Genomic DNA, 20,742 nt, shown 5'->3' on the forward strand with positions numbered 1-20,742 from the left:
ATATATACATATAACTATGTTACATACTTTAAAAGGGTCAGCATTGCTTTGACTTTAGTGTCCTGTGGTTATCCCCCCCAAAAAATGTAGTACTGTAACTTGTGTTTACTGGTGATAGGTGGAAAAGCCTACAGGGATCTATGGAAGAGCCCCCATTGGCATGAAGGCCATTCGTTGGCTTGGATTGAATAACACAAGACTGCTCTCTACTGGCAAATATGGTGTATTGCAATAGGCAACAGGTTCTTGAGATAAACAAGGTTGGAAAAAAGTTTAGTTCATACAATTCACTTGGTGTATGCTTTTGTGTGAATAAGAATCATCATAGCATAGACCTGCAATAATATGTTCCCTATTGTTAAAGAGTACATCACTGTATTGTTTTCCTAATGTTAAGAAGCATTCCCAGTCACTAATCAAACTTTCTGATGAGAGGATATTGAAATAACATTGTTTATTTAACCTTTATTTAACCAGGCAAGTCAGTTAAGAATAAACTCTTATTTACAATGACGGCCTTACATGGCCAAACCCTAACGACATTGGGCCAATTGTGCCCCGTCCTTTGGGACTCCCAATCACGGCCAGTTGTGATACAGCCTGGAATCGAACCAGGGTCTGTAGTGACCCCTCTAGCACAGTGCCTTAGACCCAGAGAAGACATAGGTAGTAGCCAAAGGCTGATGAGTAAGACATCACACATGGTTTGATGTGTGAGACAATCCTGTCTGAAGTCACAGAGAAGAATGCATCTCTCGTCATGGGCAAGTCAACACCTGCATTTGGAGTGACTGCTCTGTTGACTGTTTTTTGTTCTATCTCAGCCAGGTGAGATGATGACGTACTGGGACAGAAATCACAAAACCAGACAGGATCTGAAGTCTGAACCACAGCTAGGGATTTTAGGTTCAGTGAAGACAATTATCTTAAATCTTAAAAACACCAGAATCGTATTGTCTCTACCCACCAGGTGGCGTGTAGTAACAACAGGTAGGATTATCTGAGAGGATCAGGAGACAACTGTAATCCCTACTAATCCTGCTAAGAATCCCAGGGATTTTAATGTTATGTTTGTATGGGAAACAAATGAATGTGTAGGGGTATAGCCAATGATCATTGGGTATAGCCCTAATGATCAACTGGTTTATAAAGTCAGATATAAACTAACGGGAGTCGTCCACCTTAAATAAAAATAACAATAATTGACCCTTTATCAGATCACTTTATAAAACTCATGATTAAACTGCTAACTTAATTTTCTTATATAGGATTATTGAAGTATTCAAAGTGCAAATTTTAGGACAGTTAAGAATAAAGTGTTATGTTATTATGGAAACATTATGATAGCCTATTTGAACTGAGTCTAAATTCCAGTAGCCTATAATAGGCAACTCTGTAAACGTGAATTTTCCATGATCTCGGCGCAGTCCTTGCTATTTGATAAAAATCACAACATACCTTACATATTTCAATATTTCTGTGTGCCTGTCATAGCCTATGAGCTGACAATGCGAACTCAAAACGTATGCGTGACAACGAAACACTCTTGAGAATAAAACCAAAATGATACTTTCAAGTGAAGAACCACAGTTTGTAAGATATAAGGTAAATTAACGCAACGTGAAATATACAGGAAATTAACAAATCAAGACCTTTGAAAGAGGCAAAGATTTGCCGAAAAAAAGTCTACACAAAGAAATTCGTCCAAATTCCAAAACCCATGCGACAGCTTCCTTTCCCTGACTCTGAGTCTGAGGTAGACAAGACTAATCTTATAGGTCAACGATCTGAATTCGGCCTTGCCTATAGGCTGACGGACATGTCACATATCAGTTCTTCCGCTATCGAAAGCTGAAGACGCAAGACAATCTTTGACAATTGTTAAAGTTCATGTTGGCGTTTACAAAGGCATTGAAGAGACATAGAAGGTATGTTGAATGTCGAAGATAAACTTTTATATTATTATAATTGGCCAGACACTCGAATCTGCACAGCTACGTTGTAATAACTCCTATAATTGTTTGTCCTTAAATGACTATGGCTTTTCCTCAGTAGCCTATACAATTAAACTGAGAGAAGTAAAACATAGAATGAATGAACATTGATGCACAGTACCTGAACTAAACGAAGAGGAGTTTTATAGCGTCTTCAATGTTTTTACACTTTCAGATTTATCTGAATGATTTGGGAAAGTTCTAAAATATCCTGAATCATAGCCTATAGTGAAAGATTGGCTGATATAAATATCCCATCATATTTGATTCATGCTTTATTCTGGTTTCTCTGTTTTATGTATCCTGATTTGGCAGACATACTAGTCTGTCCTTAATGTACTGATATGAACCAGGCTATACGACGTGAACCAGGCTATATGACGTATACCAGGCTATATGATGGGAACCAGGCTATATGACGTGAACCAGGCTATATGACGGGAACCAGGCTATATGACGTGAACCAGGCTATATGACGTGAACCAGGCTATATGACGGGAACCAGTCTATATGACATGTACCAGGCTATATGACGGGAACCAGGCTATATGACGGGAAGCAGGCTATATGACGGGAACCAGTCTATATGACGTGAACCAGGCTATATGACGTGAACCAGGCTATATGACGGGAACCAGGCTATATGACATGTACCAGGCTATATGACGGGAAGCAGGCTATATGACGGGAACCAGTCTATATGACGGGAACCAGTCTATATGACGTGAACCAGGCTATATGACGGGAACCAGGCTATATGACATGTACCAGGCTATATGACGGGAACCAGGCTATATGACGTGAACCAGGCTATATGACGTGGACCAGGCTATATGACGGGAACCAGGCTATATGACGGGAACCAGGCTATATGACGGGAACCAGGCTATATGACGGGAACCAGGCTATATGACGTGAACCAGGCTATATGACGGGAACCAGGCTATATGACGGGAACCAGGCTATATGACGTGAACCAGGCTATATGACGGGAACCAGGCTATATGACGGGAACCAGGCTATATGACGGGAACCAGGCTATATGACGGGAACCAGGCTATATGACGGGAACCAGGCTATATGACATGTACCAGGCTATATGACGGGAACCAGGCTATATGACGTGAACCAGGCTATATGACGGGAACCAGGCTATATGACATGTACCAGGCTATATGACATGTACCAGGCTATATGACATGTACCAGGCTATATGACGGGAACCAGGCTATATGATGGGAACCAGGCTATATGATGGGAACCAGGCTATATGACATGTACCAGGCTATATGACATGTACCAGGCTATATGACGTGAACCAGGCTATATGACGGGAACCAGGCTATATGATGGGAACCAGGCTATATGACATGTACCAGGCTATATGACGGGAACCAGGCTATATGACATGTACCAGGCTATATGACGGGAACCAGGCTATTTGATGTGAACCAGGCTATATGACGGGAACCAGGCTATATGATGGGAACCAGGCTATATGACATGTACCATGCTATATGATGGGAACCAGGCTATATGATGGGAACCAGGCTATATGACGGGAACCAGGCTATATGACGGAAACCAGGCTATATGATGGGAACCAGGCTATATGACGGGAACCAGGCTATATGACGGGAACCAGGCTATATGATGGAAACCAGGCTATATGATGGGAACCAGGCTACTGTATATGATGTGACTGAACAAGTCTTTTCTACAGTCTTGTCTATTTATTGTCTGGTGATGTTTATATAACATATATAACATCACACAGTAGCATTTTACATTGTAACATTGTGCCAACAAATAGACAAGAGCACACGCCTAGACAAGACTACATGCCTATCTTATCCAATAGTTTTGATGTATCACAGATGGGTAGCTAGTATTTCATTAAGCTGTCAACGTAAGGTCCGAAATTAGATTAGACTTTATGGGAATAAACCAGTAGGAAATCAATGAATTATAATTACTTTGTAGAAGGTGTTTTTTATTTGTAATAGCACTGACATGATACTGAAAATCAAATTATTGCACAGCACACCCCACACAGACAGCATGCTGTAGACTTAAAAAATGACTGTCAGTTATCACTTTGTAATCTGATCGAGTCTCTTGATACATCTCTTTATACAAGGAGGTTGTCTGTTGTGACCCACAGTGACTGACTGAGTCATTCAGACAGTGTGCAGCAGGCCAAAGGGATTTCACTAATTAGCCCCTGGCATCTGCTACTTGTGTGCTATGAGAGAGAAAGAGAGAGGGAGAGAGACAGAGGGGGGGTGGGGGGGGTGGATGGATCGACAGACAGATAGAGAGCCTCCGAGGTTCAATCAGAAGTTTGTTACGTGGGGAACATGGCTGACTAGGCTTAAAACAAACAAGGATAAAAGGGATTATAGACGCAGGCGATTCTTTAGGAAGCGGAAATGAACGAGTGTGGGAATATTTGGATTTCCCATGCGTTCAATAACATGCGCATGCTATATATTTGAATAACACATTACTAGTGAGCTTACTTTCAGTCATGTGTTTTCAAGAACAGGAGATTATAAAAAATCATTTTAAATGAAGAGGTGGTGTTTACTAACGTGTGAAAATCACATGTAGGCTATATCTGGCCTAACGTGCTTCAAATACAATAACAACACATTTTCAGACAGGTTACAAGCGGCTGTGAAATTAGCGAGGCTGTAAAAGCAGACTGGAGGAGGTGGGGATTTCAATTGGCATGCTAGCCATGTGGTCAGAACACAAACCAAGCCATGAGGGTCTGGAGAAGACCCATCTACAGATCATAGATCTTTTACGGTACAGTGTGTGCTTGGATCTGGGATGAAACTGCCAGAATGAACCATAATGTATTAGAGTAATAACTGTGTGATTAGATTTAGATCAAGCCATGCTATTTCTGCTGATGCATCCTTTGCTACTGTCCCAGAGCTCAGAAAAGTGAATTGATTCATATCCCGTAGAGTCTAGAGTCAGACTATGTCCATTCAGATATTTCAAGTGTCTAGTTATTGGGATGCTAGGAGAGCTTCATAGCCCCCATGATGCTGTACAGTAGCTGCTCACAATCAAAGCCCCCTGGGCTCCCATCTCATTATGCAATGCTCTGAGCTCCGGCTGGCCCCTCCTGATGACTTCACGATGTGGAAACTTCTACTAGGCGACCACAGAACTCGTATAGGAGCAGGCCTGCTGAATGCTTAGTGGTCAGAGCTGGGGGACTAATAAAGTCGAGAGACTGAGGAAGGCAGATTATATTAGGTCTTCTGCTTTTGCCGTGGTTAATCGGATATGGGAATGCTGATTGGGGGAGGTGACACTATTGTTTAGGAGTTGATTAGGTGTTTTTCCTGGTCAGAAACAACTGGCCCTATGAACATAGGTTCATCAGCATATAAGATAAATTATTTTCAAGGATCATCCTATATAACTACTGCTGTACACACCTTTTCTATTCATATACTGTCCATACTGTCTTTACACACCATTATATTAGGGCTGTCCCCGACTAAAACAAATATTCGACTGAGAGTCGTCTGACTTTCGACCAATCATTGGTTGAAATTTTAAAACATGCATTTTCCATATATAGACACACCCTATGTTTGAATAAAATCATCTAGGCTACTGAGCTTGTCTGATGCTTTAAGCACTGCGATTAAAAATGAACACACACAAATTACTAAAGAAGGAGCCAGAGATCAATATAGACTAACCAGAAGAAAAAACCTGTTCCCGACCCTCCTCCTCCCGCTGCCCTCTGCTGCTGGGCTTCGCAGATTCGGCCGTTAAAGGCGCTGCATTGTCATTCTGCCGTCTGCATTGGCCATGCAGCATTTAGAGTGATGCGGCCTCTGCAGAAGTCAGGGCATTCATACATCTTGCACTTCACTGAGCAGCACAGAGCTGTTGTGAAGGAAGTTGTCAAAGGAAGTGAGTTTGTGTTTATACAGGACATCCCGCCCTCACCTACCGTCAACCAATCATGTCAATCCAGAGCTATAAGTGCCCTCCTCATTGTTAAATATTTTTAGAGGTGCACGGCAATGTGATACGGAGCTCAATTTGGCCTCTGCATGCCTCCGGTCTCCTCGCAATTGCATCACACCATCCATATGACGCTTTCGATCACATTTTCGGATCAAGCATAAATTGGCTCTTACGCTCCTGAAGTTGGCTCTTGCTCCACTAATAGGCTATGCCAGCGGTCAGAAACCTTTTCCATTTGGAGTGCCAAGTTATCGTACCATTTCTACTGATCTGCGTGCCAGTCATGATTTCCATATGCACTTTTTCATGGAACAGTTTCATTTCATTTTTAATAAAGTTTTCATATCTCAAAATCAGTATCATGTGGTTAATCAATATTTGATCTAATTTAAAATTATACAAATCTAAAAGTAACTTCTATTGCCATTGCCAATATGTAAAAATAGTCTGCAGTGGCAAGAAAAAGTATGTGAACCCTCTGGAATTACCTGGATTTCTGCATAAATTGATCATAAAATTTGATCTGATCTTCATCTTCACAACAGTAGACAAACACAGTCTGCTTAAACTAATGACACACAAACAATTGTACATTTTCACGTTTTTATTGAACACACCGTGTAAACATTCACAGTGTAGGGTGGAAAATGTATGTGAACCCTTGGATTTAATACTGGTTGACCCTCCTGTGGCAGAAATAACCTCAACCAAACATTTTCTGTAGTTGCGGATCAGACCTGCACAACGGTCAGGAGGAATTTTGGACCATTCATCTTTGCAAAACTGTTTCAGTTCAGCAATATTCTTAGGATGTCTGGTGTGAACTGCTGTCGAGGTCATGCCACAGCATCTCAATCGGGTTGAGGTCAGGACTCTGACTGGGCCACTCCAGAAGGCGTATTTTCTTCTGTTGAAGCCATTCTGTTGTTGATTTACTTCTGTGTTTTGGATCGTTGTCCTGTTGCATCACCCAACTTCTGTTGAGCTTCAATTGGTGGACAGATAGCTTTACATTCTCCTGTAACATGTCTTGATAAACTTGGGAATTCATTTTTCCGTCGATGATAGCAAGCTGTCCTGGCCCTGAGGCAGCAAAGCAGCCCCAAACCATGATGCTCCCTCCACCATACTTTACAGTTGGGTTGCGGTTTTGATGTTGGTGTGCTGTGCCTTTTTCTCCACACGTAGTGTTGTGTGTTCCTTCCAAACAACTCAACTTTAGTTTAATCTGTCCACAGAATATTTTGCCAGGAGTGCTGTGGAACATCCACATGCTCTTTTTCGAACTTCAGACGTGCAGCAATGTTTTTTTGGACAGCAGTGGCTTCTTCTGTGGTGTCCTCCCATGAACACCATTCTTGTTTAGTGTTTTACGTAGTGTAGACTCGTCAACAGAGATGTTAGCATGTTCCAGAGATTTCTGTAAATCTTTAGCTGACACTCTAGGATTCTTCTTAACCTCATTGAGCATTCTGCGCTGTGCTCTGGCAGTCATCTTTGCAGGATGGCCACTCCTAGTGAGAGTAGCAACAGTGCTGAACTTTCTCCATTTATGGACAATTTGTCTTACCGTGGACTGATGAACATTAAGGCTTTTAGAGATACTTTTGTAAACATTTCCAGTTTTATGCAAGTCAACAATTCTTAATTGTAGGTCTTCTGAGATCTCTTTTGTTTGAGACATGGTTCACATCAGGCAATACTTCTTGTGAATAGCAAAATCACATTTTGTGAGTGTTTTTATAGGGCAGGGCAGCTCTAACCAACATCTCCAATCTCGTTTCATTGATTGGACTCCAAGTTAGCTGACTCCTGACTGCAATTAGCTTTTGGAAAAGTCATTAGCCTAGGGGTTTACATACTTTTTCCAACCTACACTATTGAATGTTTAAATGATGTATTCAATATGAGCAAGAAAAATACAATTTGTGTGTTATTAGTTTAAGCACACTGTGTTTGTCTATTGTTGTGACTTAGGTGAAGATCAGATCAAATTGTATGACTCATTTATGCAGAAATCTAAGTCATTCCAAAGGGTTCACATACTTTTTCTTGCCACTGTACATAAAGCCAACAAATAAAAAACATTGCAGCCCGCAGGTGGAAAATATCCTGATAAAAATAAATATCCTATAAATCACATTGGCTACACATGGCCTGTCTGCAAGGAACTTTAAACATTGTATCAACTATCAACTTGGTCTGGCCAGAAGCTCTGCTAGCCAACTTGCAACACTGTATAAAATATTCGGGGCCCTCAGAGTTTCCCGTGCGGACAAGTAATCAAGTAGGCCTATTTTATGACGTTTCCACCGGATCAGAGCCGGACATTTTTTCCCCTTTCATGCTGAGTGGTTATCGGAAGGGAGAGAGCTGGAAAGATTTTTCAAATAGGCTACATTGAGGAACTATTGTCATTCTCAATGGATGTAAAAACAGACTTTGTTTATTTGCGCTCTGCAAACAACGTGTCCACTCTTACAATGTCAACTGTAAGATGTAGAATAATAATAATAATAATAATAATAATAATAATATATTGAATGCATTAGCAGAAATTACTGTAACGAAACAAACATTGTAGATTAGAAATTATGGTAATTAATGGTAAATGTACTACTGGTGATACTGGTGTGAATCAAACTGGTGTCTCGTGTCATACATTTTTTTATATATACATTTGCAACTGCTCGACTAAAAAAATCTTGGTCGACCAACAGCCTATCAATCAAAAAATCCACCAGTCTACTAAATGGGGTCAGCCCTACTGTCACGCCCTGACCTTAGAGAGCCTTTTTTATTCTCAATTTTGTTAGGTCAGGGTGTGACTTGGGTGGGCATATCTATGTTTCTATTTCTTTGTTGGCCTAGTATGGTTCCCAATCAGAGGCAGCTGTTTATCGTTGTCTCTGATTGGGGATCATACTTAGGCAGCCCTTTTTCCCACCTGTGATTGTGGGATCTTGTTTTTGTATAGCTGCTGTGAAGCCTGCAGAACTTTACGTTCGTTTTGTATTTTCTTTGTTTTGTCGGTGTTCATCAAATAAAAGAAAGATGTACGCTTACCACGCTGCACCTTGGTCTCATTCCAACATCGAGCGTAACAGAAGATCCCACCACCAAGTGACCAAGCAGCGTGGCCAGGAGGAGCCGACATCCTGGACATGGAAGGATATCCTGGACGGTAAGGGATCCTGGACGTGGGAAGAGATCCAGGCCGGAATGGATCGCCGTCCATGGGAGCAGATGGAGGCAGCGAGAGAGGAACGGCGAGGAAAACAGGAATCAAGGAGACGACAGAAGCCCGAGAGGCAGCCTTGGGGGAGGCACATGGGGTGGCGAGCGGAGCAAAGGACAAGAACCAACTCCCTGTAATTACGATGAGGAGTTGGTCACGGTTCAGATACCATGCTTTGCAGAGATACGCAATGTGTGCCGGCTCTACGCATCCGGTCTCCAGTGCGTCTCCCCAGCCTGGTACGTCCTGTGCCTGCTCCATGCACCTGGCCTCCAGTGCGTCTCTCCAGCCTGGTAAGCCCTGTGCCTGCTCCATGCACCCAGTCTCCAGTGCGTCTCCCCAGCCTGGTACGTCCTGTGCCTGCTCCATGCACCTGGCCTCCAGTGCGTCTCTCCAGCCTGGTAAGCCCTGTGCCTGCTCCACGCACCCAGTCTCCAGTGCGTCGCCCCAGCATGGTACGCCCAGTGCCGGCTCCACGCACCAAGCCTCCAGTGATGATTCATGGCACGAAGCCTGCAGTGATGATTCATGGCACGAAGCCTCCAGGGATGATCCATGGCACGAAGCCTCCAGGGATGATCCATGGCACGAAGCCTCCAGGGAGGATCCATGGCACAAAGCCTCCAGGGATGATCCATGGCACGAAGCCTCCAGGGATGATCCATGGCACGAAGCCTCCAGGGATGATCCATGGCACGAAGCCTCCAGGGATGATCCATGGCACGAAGCCTCCAGGGATGATCCATGGCACGAAGCCTCCAGGGATGATCCATGGCACAAAGCCTCCAGTGATGATCCGTGGCACGACGCCTCCAGTGATGATCCGTGGCACCTTGGTCTCATTCCAACATCGAGCGTAACACCTACATTATATACACTGAATAAAAATATAAACGCAACATGCAACAATTTTAAATAGTTCACAACTTTGACATCAGCAAACACGACGCCATTCACGCTGTCTGCCATCTGCCGGGTACAGTGGAAACCGGGATTCCAAGAGTGTGCAAAGCTGTCATCAAGGCAAAGGGTGGCTACTTTGAAGAATCTAAAACAGAACATATATTTTGATTTGTTTAAAACTTGTTTAATTGTGTGTTATTTCATAGTTTTGATGTCCATACTATTATTCTTCTATGTAGAAAATAGCAAAAATATATACACACACACACACACACACACTTCGTCAGGGCGTTCCACAGGGGTGCTGGCCCATATTGACTCCAATGCTTCCCACAGTTGTGTCAAGTTGGCTGGATGTCCTTTGAGTGGTGGACCATTCTTAATACACACAGGGAATTTTTTAGCGTGAAACACCCAGCAGCATTGCAGTTCTTGGCACAAACCAGTGCGCCTGGCACTTACTACGGTACCCCGTTCTAAGGCACTTGAATCTTTTGCCTTGCCCAGTTACCCTCTGAATTGCACACATACACAATCCATGTCTCAATTGTCTCAAGGCTTAAAAATCATTTTTAACCTGTCTCCTCCCTTTACGCTACACTGATTAAAGTGGATTTAACAAGTGACATCAATAAGGGATCATAGCTTTCACCTGGATTCACCTGGTCAGTCTATGCATGGAAAGAGCAGCTGTTCTTAATGATAAATATTCTGGACTCATTTCTTTCTTTTTGCTTTTTGGAATTTGTGTGTATTGTTTTGTGTTGCTAGGTATTACTGCACTGTTGGAGCTAGAAACACAAGCATTTAGCTGCACCTGCGATAACATCTGCAAACTAGAGTGTGTGACCAATAGACTATTATTTAGTGTTATTTTGTCAAGTCTGACAGTCTCTTTCCAACTTACTAATAATATCCCAATGAGCTCACCATGAGTTTCTGTAAACTCTTTTAAGGATCCCATTGCTTAGTGTGATACTGAATGAACTACACTGATTCCAAAGCCTGGCCTGCATGTGATGGCTGGCCAGAGTGTGGTTGTATGTTTGAGGTGTGGATACCACAGTGTTGTCAACAGACCCAGGGCAGCTGCACCAAGTAAAGAATGCATGAAGCCTGCAAAGAGACCACAACACATCTCAAAAATTCTCTCCCCTGACTTTTAACCACTAATTCTAAAGGGGTCCAAACAAAAGTTGGAGGGAGAGAGGATCCCAAAGCACAACTTGTTGAGTCTCGATATGAACGAATATGGGAATGAATGAGGGCAAACAGCTCATTGTCAGTTACTTAATATATTTTCGACAACTATGTGAAAAATCTGTATATATACGGATTGGGACTGAGAGTTTCCGTCTCTGTCTGCTCACCATATGTTGGTGTATTGGTATTTGGTATTTTATTAGGATCCCCATTATCTGTTGCAAAAGCAGCAGCTACTCTTCCTGGGGTCCACACAAAACATGAAACATAATACAGAATGACATAATACAGAACATCAAAAGACAAGAACAGCTCAAGGACAGAACTACATACATTTGTGTGTGTGTGTGTGTGTGTGTGAGAGGCATTTGTCTCCACATGTATGACGTTCACAAGCTCCTCACAAAGACAAGTGAACCGTGAGAGTGAATGGCAAATACAGTGCTTTTCTCTCAATTTACCAACGCTTTCAGCTTTTATTAACGAAGGTACTGGGCCTGGTAAATGCATCCAGTGTTTAAATAGTGGACCTCTTTGTCACGTCCTGACCAGTATAAGGGGTTATTGGTTATTGTAGTTTGGTCAGGACGTGGCAGGGGGTATTTGTTTTATGTGGTTCGGGGTTTAATGGGATATGTATTTATGTAAGAGGGGCGTTTGATTTATGTGTTCCGGGGTTTTTGGGTAATGTTCTTGTTTTGTATTTCTATGGTTTTCTATGTTGTGTATTTCTTTGTGTTGGCCTGGTATGGCTCTCAATCAGGAACAGCTGTACATCGTTGTTGCTGATTGAGAGTCATACTTAGGTAGCCCTGTTTCACCGGTCCCTTGGTGGGAAGTTGTGGTTGCTTAGCTGTGTGTTTTAGCCTGCAATCCTGTTCGTTCGATCGTTTTCTTGTTTTGTTTGTTACGTGTTCAATAAAAGTCTTTATGAGCACTCAACCTGCTGCGCCTTCGTCCACTACGTACGACGACCGTTACACTCTTAGATTGAAATGTTGCCTGAGATCCAAGTCTTTGCCAGATTTGTGCTAATTTCTGCACTGTTAAACGTTTATTCAAAATCTATAGTGATCCACAATGACTGTCACGAATCCCACCGAAGGCGGCTCCCCTGCCTGTTCGGGCGGCACTTGGCGGTCGTCGCCGCCGGTCTACTAGCCGCCGCTGATCCCTTTTCTGTTTGTTCGGTCTTATTGGTTGCACCTGTTCCCTGTTTAGTTTCTTGATTTGTGTTTATTTAAACCTGTTAGGCCCGCCCAGGTTTGTGCGGGATTATTTCACTGTTTGTTATTGGATGTGCTGGCTGGCGCCTTATTTCTCTACGGAATGTTTTGCCCTGTGTTTTTGGGCTGGTCTACTTTGTTACGCGCCCTCTGTTTTTAGGCGTGACCGTTTTGTGCCAGAGAAATAAAGACGTTATACTTACCCTCTGCTCTCTGCACCTGACTCCAACCACCACTCCTAGGAATCCCTGACAATGACCCACAGGACTCAAGGGTGCTTTAACTTAAGTACAGTATTGGCCATGATATCCAAATATCTTGTTCATACACAAAGAAAAAAAAAAACATTTTCATCTCATGCACATAACTTCCGTGTTGTTATATTATAATGTATTGACAGTGTATGTCATGGTACTGACACAGCTCCTCTCCCCGGCATGCCCATAGGAGTCCCAGATGAACATGGAGAGCCTGAGCAAGCCAGAGCTGCTGATGCTGTTCAGTGTCCTGGAAGGAGAGTTGGAGGCCCGTGACCTGGTCATTGAGGCCCTCAGGGTAAGAGCTATCCTTCTCCCCAGTCTTTTCCCTTGTTTCATTTCCAGGCAGGGCCCCAATACCCCTCAATGATGCCACCTATTGACTATAATGTGAGGTCTTAGACATAGAGATATAACTATGATTTATATTTATGTCCAAGGAGTTTCCACGAAGCGCATGAAACAAACGAGAACATTGGTTCGAGTAGCGCATTCTGTTAACTGACAAGAGGACTACCTGAGAGATAGCAGGTTGGGCAGGTAACATGTAGCTAGAGTGGAGCTACACCTGGGAGATTGCAGGTTGGGCAGGTAACAAGTATCCTACTACACCGCCTCTGACACTCGTTGGATGTGGCAGGGCTTGAAAACTTTTACAGACTACAAAGGGAAACCCAGCCATGAGCTGCCCAGTGACACGAGCCTACCAGACGAGCTAAATGCCTTTTATGCTCGCTTCAAGGCAAGCAACACTGAAGCATGCATGAGAGCACCAGCCGTTCCAGACGACTTTGTGATCACGCTCTTGGTAGCCGATGTGAGCAAGACCTTTAAACAGGTCAACATTCACAAAGCCGCTTGTATATAGCCTCGTTTATTTTTTATTGTGTTACTTTTTATTTTTATTTTACTATTTTTACTTTAGTTTATTGAGTAAATATTTTCTTAACTCTTTCTTGAACTGCATTGTTGTTTAAGGGCTTGTAAGTAGGCATTTCACAGTAAGGTCTACACCTCTTGTATTCGGAGCATGTGACAAATAAAATGTGATTTGATTTTAACAAGTAGCTAGAGTGGAGCTTTACCTGGGAGATAGCAGGTTGAGTAGGTAACAGGTAGATTGAGTGGAGCTGTCACGCCTGCTCCCGCTCCCCGTCATCATACGCACTTGTTTCAATCATTACGCGCAGCTGCGCTCATTGGATTCACCTGGACTCCCTCACTTCGTTGATTGCCCCTGCATATATGTCTGTTCCTCTGTGTTGTTCCCTATAGCACTGTAGCATTGTTTGTCGTGTCGCGTTTATGTCCAGACGCTGTTCCTGTTCCGTTGCATGTCCGTCTATATTAAATGGTTCACTCCCTGTACCTGCTTCTCATCTCCTGTGTTGGTTCCTTACATAATGATACTACCATTACAAGAAGCATCAGGGAGTTTTTGGGGGTTTTGTTTTGTTGGTGACGTCAGACCTGGGGGCCGCCACCGATGGAACCAGGGGTGCCTAAGCTGGCTCATCGGGCCGTCATGCCCTAGCTGGCGCGAGAGATTTCCTTGCCCCAATTGGCTCAGCAGGTTCCCCTCTCACGTCATGCTTCTGCCGGCTCGTCGGGCTCCTAGGCCTCAGCCGGCCCATGAGTTTTCTTGTTTTGTTGGTGACGTCGGACCCGGAGGCCGCCGCCGATGGAACCGGGGGTGCCTAAGCTGGCTCGTTGGGCTTTCACGCCCTAGCTGGCTCGAGAGGTTTCCTTGCCTCGGTTGGCTCAGCAGGTTCCCATCCCACATCATGCTTCAGCCGGCCCAGGGGGCTTCTACGCCGCAGCGGGATCATTCGGCTCGCCCAGGGGGGTCGCCGGCTGGCACCCCTAGAGGGGGAGGGGTACTGTCACGCCTGCTCCCACTCCCCCCCCCGTCATCATACGCAGCTGTTACCATCATTACACGCAGCTGCGCGGACTCACCTGGACTCCCTCACTTTCTTGATTGCCCCTGCATATATGTCTGCTCCTCTGGGTTGTTCCCTGTAGTAGCATTGTTTGTCGTGTCATGTTTATGTCCGCTGTTACTGTCTCGTTGCATGTCCGTCTATATTAAATTGTTCACTCCCTGTACCTGCTTCTCATCTCCTGTGTTGGGCGTTACAGGAGCTACATCTGGGAGATAGCAGGTTGGGCAGGTAACCGGTAGCTAGTGTGGAGCTACACTTAGAAGATAGCAGGTAACAGGTAGCTAGAGTGAAGCTAGAGTGAAGCTACAACTCGGCGATAACAGGTAGCTAGAGTGGAGCTACACCTGGGAGATAACAGGTAGCTAGAGTGGAGCTACACCTGGGAGATAACAGGTAGCTAGAGTGGAGCTTCACCTGTATCCAGTGAGAGGCATCATAGTTGAATGCCTGAACAGTTTATTGTTGCAGAGAATATCTTTGATTCATCCAAGTCTTTATGTCACTGCCAAGTTTGTTATTTTTGTACTAAGTTTATTGACCAAGTCATCCTGCATCTGTAAATATTGTAAATAAAATGATCTCACTGAGGTGAACCGTCAACATCCTGTCTGCCTCCAAACTGTCCACTCCACCGCTTTCGGTTTCATGCTTCACAGGAGTAGCGGATGTAAAATGGCCAGGTTAGTAGTCCATAATCTTGGACAGTGGTTCGAGAGCAGAGTTAGCCTTTACCTAATAGACTCTCTAAGCAGGCTTCTAGTGTTACTGTAGTATAGACACAGGACGGCTGAAGACAAGACAGATACTCATTACCTGACCTCCCATGATTTAACCTGACCTTAATTGATGAGAGATCCTTTAGCCAACCAGGGAAGGAGCTCTACTTTATTAGCCAGGATGTACTGCCACAACGCTAGCCACTTAAGCCAATGTATGTCCATGTGCCTGGGATGAAAGGCTATCTGGCTGTGGAAAGAGTATCCTTTATCTCTCTGCAGTCTGAGGATTGTCTCTGGCTATTAATCCACATATTCTACTCATTCACATACTGTACAAAACGTGGCGTACAGACAACAGAATTCAAATCTGCCTAGACTTCTGGGCTCATCCTAATATGTCGTATTGAGAACTGAGTACATTACAAAGTAACCTGGGTAACATAATAAACTATACCATATCCAGGTGAACAGAAATGTCAGAAATCAAGGCCCCGTAGAGCATTCTTGTGTTGTGTCTTGAACTCATTCCACACATCTACTGGGCACTGGCCATCTAAGGCAAGGCAATTTAGTGCACCCTGCTAGGTGGTTGGAAGATGACTACTGCAGTGTGATGGGTGGATGGAAGATGACTACTGCAGTGTGATGGGTGGGTGGAATATGACTACTGCAGTGTGATTGGTGGATAGAAGATGACTACTGCAGTGTGATGGTGGATAGAGATGACTACTGCAGTGTGATGGGTGGGTGGAATATGACTACTGCAGTGTGATGGTGGATAGAAAATGACTACTGCAGTGTGATTGGTGGATAGAAGATGACTACTGCAGTGTGATGGTGGATAGAAGATGACTACTGCAGTGTGATGGTGGATAGAAGATGACTACTGCAGTGTGATGGGTGGATAGAAGATGACTACTGCAGTGTGATGGTGGATAGAAGATGACTACTGCAGTGTGATGGGTGGGTGGAATATGACTACTGCAGTGTGATGGTGGATAGAAGATGACTACTGCAGTGTGATGTGGATAGAAGATGACTACTGCAGTGTGATGGTGGATAGAAGATGACTACTGCAGTGTGATGGTGGATAGAAGATGACTACTGCAGTGTGATGGTGGATAGAAGATGACTACTGCAGCGTGATGGGTGGGTGGAATATGACTTCTGCAGTGTGATGGGTGGGTGGAAGATGACTACTGCACTGTGATGGGTGGATAGAAGATTACTACTGCAGTGTGATGGGTGGATAGAAGATGACTACTGCAGTGTGATGGTGGATAGAAGATGACTACTGCAGCGTGATGGTGGATAGAAGATGACTATTGCACTGTGATGGGTGGATAGAAGATGACTACTGCAGTGTGATGGGTGGGTGGAATATGACTTCTGCAGTGTGATGGGTGGGTGGAAGATGACTACTGCACTGTGATGGGTGGATAGAAGATTACTACTGCAGTGTGATGGGTGGATAGAAGATGACTACTGCAGTGTGATGGTGGATAGAGATGACTACTGCAGTGTGATGGTGGGTGGAATATGACTACTGCACTGTGATTGGTGGATAGAAGATGACTACTGCAGTGTGATGGTGGATAGAAGATGACTACTGCAGTGTGATGGGTGGGTGGAATATGACTACTGCAGTGTGATGGTGGATAGAAGATGACTACTGCAGTGTGATGTGGATAGAAGATGACTATTGCAGTGTGATGGGTGGATAGAAGATGACTACTGCAGTGTGATGGGTGGATAGAAGATGACTTCTGCAGTGTGATGTGGGTAGAAGATGACTACTGCAGTGTGATGTGGATAAAAGATGACTACTGCAGTGTGATGTGGATAAAAGATGACTACTGCAGTGTGATGTGGATAGAAGATGACTACTGCAGTGTGATGGGTGGGTGGAATATGACTACTGCACTGTGATTGGTGGATAGAAGATGACTACTGCAGTGTGATGGTGGATAGAAGATGACTACTGCAGTGTGATGGGTGGGTGGAATATGACTACTGCACTGTGATTGGTGGATAGAAGATGACTACTGCAGTATGATGGGTGGATAGAAGATGACTACTGCAGTGTGATGGTAGATAGAAGATGACTACTGCAGTGTGATGGTAGATAGAAGATGACTACTGCAGTGTGATGGTGGATAGAAGATGACTACTGCAGTGTGATGTGGATAGAAGATGACTACTGCAGTGTGATGGTGGATAGAAGATGACTACTGCAGTGTGATGGTGGATAGAAGATGACTACTGCAGTGTGATGGGTGGGTAGAAGATGACTACTGCAGTGTGATGGTGGATAGAAGATGACTACTGCAGTGTGATGGGTGGGTGGAATATGACTACTGCAGTGTGATGGTGGATAGAAGATGACTACTGCAGTGTGATGTGGATAGAAGATGACTACTGCAGTGTGATGTGGATAAAAGATGACTACTGCAGTGTGATGGTGGATAGAAGATGACTACTGCAGTGTGATGGGTGGGTGGAATATGACTACTACAGTGTGATGGGTGGATGGAAGATGACTACTGCAGTGTGATGTGGATAGAAGATGACTACTGCAGTGTGATGTGGATAGAAGATGACTACTGCAGTGTGATGGTGGATAGAAGATGACTACTGCAGTGTGATGGTGGATAGAGATGACTACTGCAGTGTGATGGGTGGATAGAAGATGACTACTGCAGTGTGATGGGTGGATAGAAGATGACTACTGCAGTGCGATGGTGGATAGAATATGACTACTGCAGTGTGATGGGTGGGTGGAAGATGACTACTGCAGTGTGATGGGTGGGTGGAAGATGACTACTGCACTGTGATTGGTGGGTGGAAGATTACTACTGCAGTGTGATGGGTGGATCGAAGATGACTACTGCAGTGTGATGGAGGATGGAAGATGACTACTGCAGTGTGATGGGTGGGTGGAATATGACTACTGCAGTGTGATGGTGGATAGAAGATGACTACTGCAGTGTGATGTGGATAGAAGATTACTACTGCAGTGTGATGGTGGATAGAAGATGACTACTGCAGTGTGATGGGTGGGTGGAATATGACTTCTGCAGTGTGATGGGTGGGTGGAAGATGACTACTGCACTGTGATGGGTGGGTGGAAGATGACTACTGCAGTGTGATGGGTGGATAGAAGATGACTACTGCAGTGTGATGGTGGATAGAGATGACTACTGCAGTGTGATGGTGGGTGGAATATGACTACTGCACTGTGATTGGTGGATAGAAGATGACTACTGCAGTGTGATGGTGGATAGAAGATGACTACTGCAGTGTGATGGGTGGGTGGAATATGACTACTGCAGTGTGATGGTGGATAGAAGATGACTACTGCAGTGTGATGTGGATAGAAGATGACTACTGCAGTGTGATGTGGATAGAAGATGACTACTGCAGTGTGATGGTGGATAGAAGATGACTACTGCAGTGTGATGGTAGATAGAAGATGACTACTGCAGTGTGATGTGGATAGAAGATGACTACTGCAGTGTGATGGTGGATAGAAGATGACTACTGCAGTGTGATGGTGGATAGAAGATGACTATTGCACTGTGATGGTTGGATAGAAGATGACTACTGCAGTGTGATGGTGGATAGAATTTGACTACTGCACTGGGATGGGTGGATAGAAGATGACTACTGCAGTGTGATGGTGGATAGAAGATGACTACTGCAGTGTGATGGTGGATAGAAGATGACTACTGCAGTGTGATGGTGGATAGAAGATGACTACTGCAGTGTGATGGGTGGGTGGAAAATGACTACTGCACTGTGATGGGTGGATAGAAGATGACTACTGCAGTGTGATGGTGGATAGAAGATGACTACTGCAGTGTGATGGTGGATAGAAGATGACTACTGCAGTGTGATGGTGGATAGAAGATGACTACTGCAGTGTGATGGGTGGGTGGAAAATGACTACTGCACTGTGATGGGTGGATAGAAGATGACTACTGCAGTGTGATGGGTGGGTGGAAGATGACTACTGCAGTGTGATGGGTGGGTGGAAGATGACTATTGCACTGTGATGGTTGGATAGAAGATGACTACTGCAGTGTGATGGTGGATAGAATTTGACTACTGCACTGGGATGGGTGGATAGAAGATGACTACTGCAGTGTGATGGTGGATAGAAGATGACTACTGCAGTGTGATGGTGGATAGAAGATGACTACTGCAGTGTGATGGGTGGGTGGAAAATGACTACTGCACTGTGATGGGTGGATAGAAGATGACTACTGCAGTGTGATGGGTGGGTGGAAGATGACTACTGCAGTGTGATGGGTGGGTGGAAGATGACTACTGCAGTGTGATGGTGGATAGAAGATGACTACTGCAGTGTGATGGGTGGATAGAAGATGACTACTGCAGTGTGATGGGTGGATAGAAGATGACTACTGTAGTGTGATGGGTGGATAGAAGATGACTACTGCAGTGTGATGGGTGGGTGGAAGATGACTACTATGTGAGAGGGACTGTTGGAGTGAACAAATAAAGAAAGGCCTTAACTGTAGCGGTGAGAATGTGTGACTTAATTAAATCACCATGATCTGTTAACCCAATGAGTCCCACCGTAACGCCGGCGTATTTTGGACTGCTAACCCTTTTAAAATATTGAGCTACAGACTTCTGGGTTGTTGGATTCGTCAATTTCTTCTGTATCCATAGATACCAACCATTCATATGTGTGATCGACGGGGGCTGAGCTAGAGTGTTGTTTGTGAGACAAAGGAGAATCCCAAAGGGGCCCGGGGCCGAGTCTGAATGGTTTGAGCTTCAAACGGAATGGTTTGAGCTACAAACTATTAAAAGCTGAGACTGTCACGAACACTCACGTTTTGCTCTATGACACTCACAAGGTACACAAGAGTCGTTAGAAGGTAAGGGGTTCTTCTACATAGAAGATTGTAGGAAATCCCAGGACATAGTGTCTATAATACTGTATTAAGCTCACAAATAAGCTCACAAACTCCACACAGTTGGCACTGACTAGTTGGATATTAATTTCGCAGTGAGCAAACAATTTCTGTACTTACAGCATTCATATAAATTGATTTTTATCAGGTTTTTGCTTTGGCGGACCTTCTTTTTTATTGACATTTGTCAATAAAACTCATGAATGCAATTATTTATGTCAAAATTGTTTTGTGTTCTTCTTGTAGCCCTGGTTGTCCTGAAAAGAACATGGTAAAATACTTAATTGTGAGGCTAAATATAAGGGTTG

At 44.1% G+C, this 20,742-nt stretch overlaps 1 protein-coding gene across 1 annotated transcript in view; it reads left to right on the plus strand.

The window, feature by feature from the left end:
- Nucleotides 1-1,811: 1,811 nt before the first annotated feature.
- The window catches only part of LOC106566048 (CTTNBP2 N-terminal-like protein), a 45,644-nt gene continuing 26,713 nt past the window's right edge, over nucleotides 1,812-20,742 (plus strand). The window contains exons 1-2 of the mRNA XM_014133855.2: nucleotides 1,812-1,928; nucleotides 13,017-13,124. Of these exons, the coding sequence (XP_013989330.1) occupies nucleotides 13,026-13,124 (99 nt within the window). The 5' untranslated portion in view covers nucleotides 1,812-1,928; nucleotides 13,017-13,025. The remainder of the gene's footprint in view (nucleotides 1,929-13,016; nucleotides 13,125-20,742) is intronic.

This window comes from Salmo salar, chromosome ssa12, assembly GCF_905237065.1.
Source record: "Salmo salar chromosome ssa12, Ssal_v3.1, whole genome shotgun sequence".
NCBI lineage: Eukaryota > Metazoa > Chordata > Actinopteri > Salmoniformes > Salmonidae > Salmo > Salmo salar.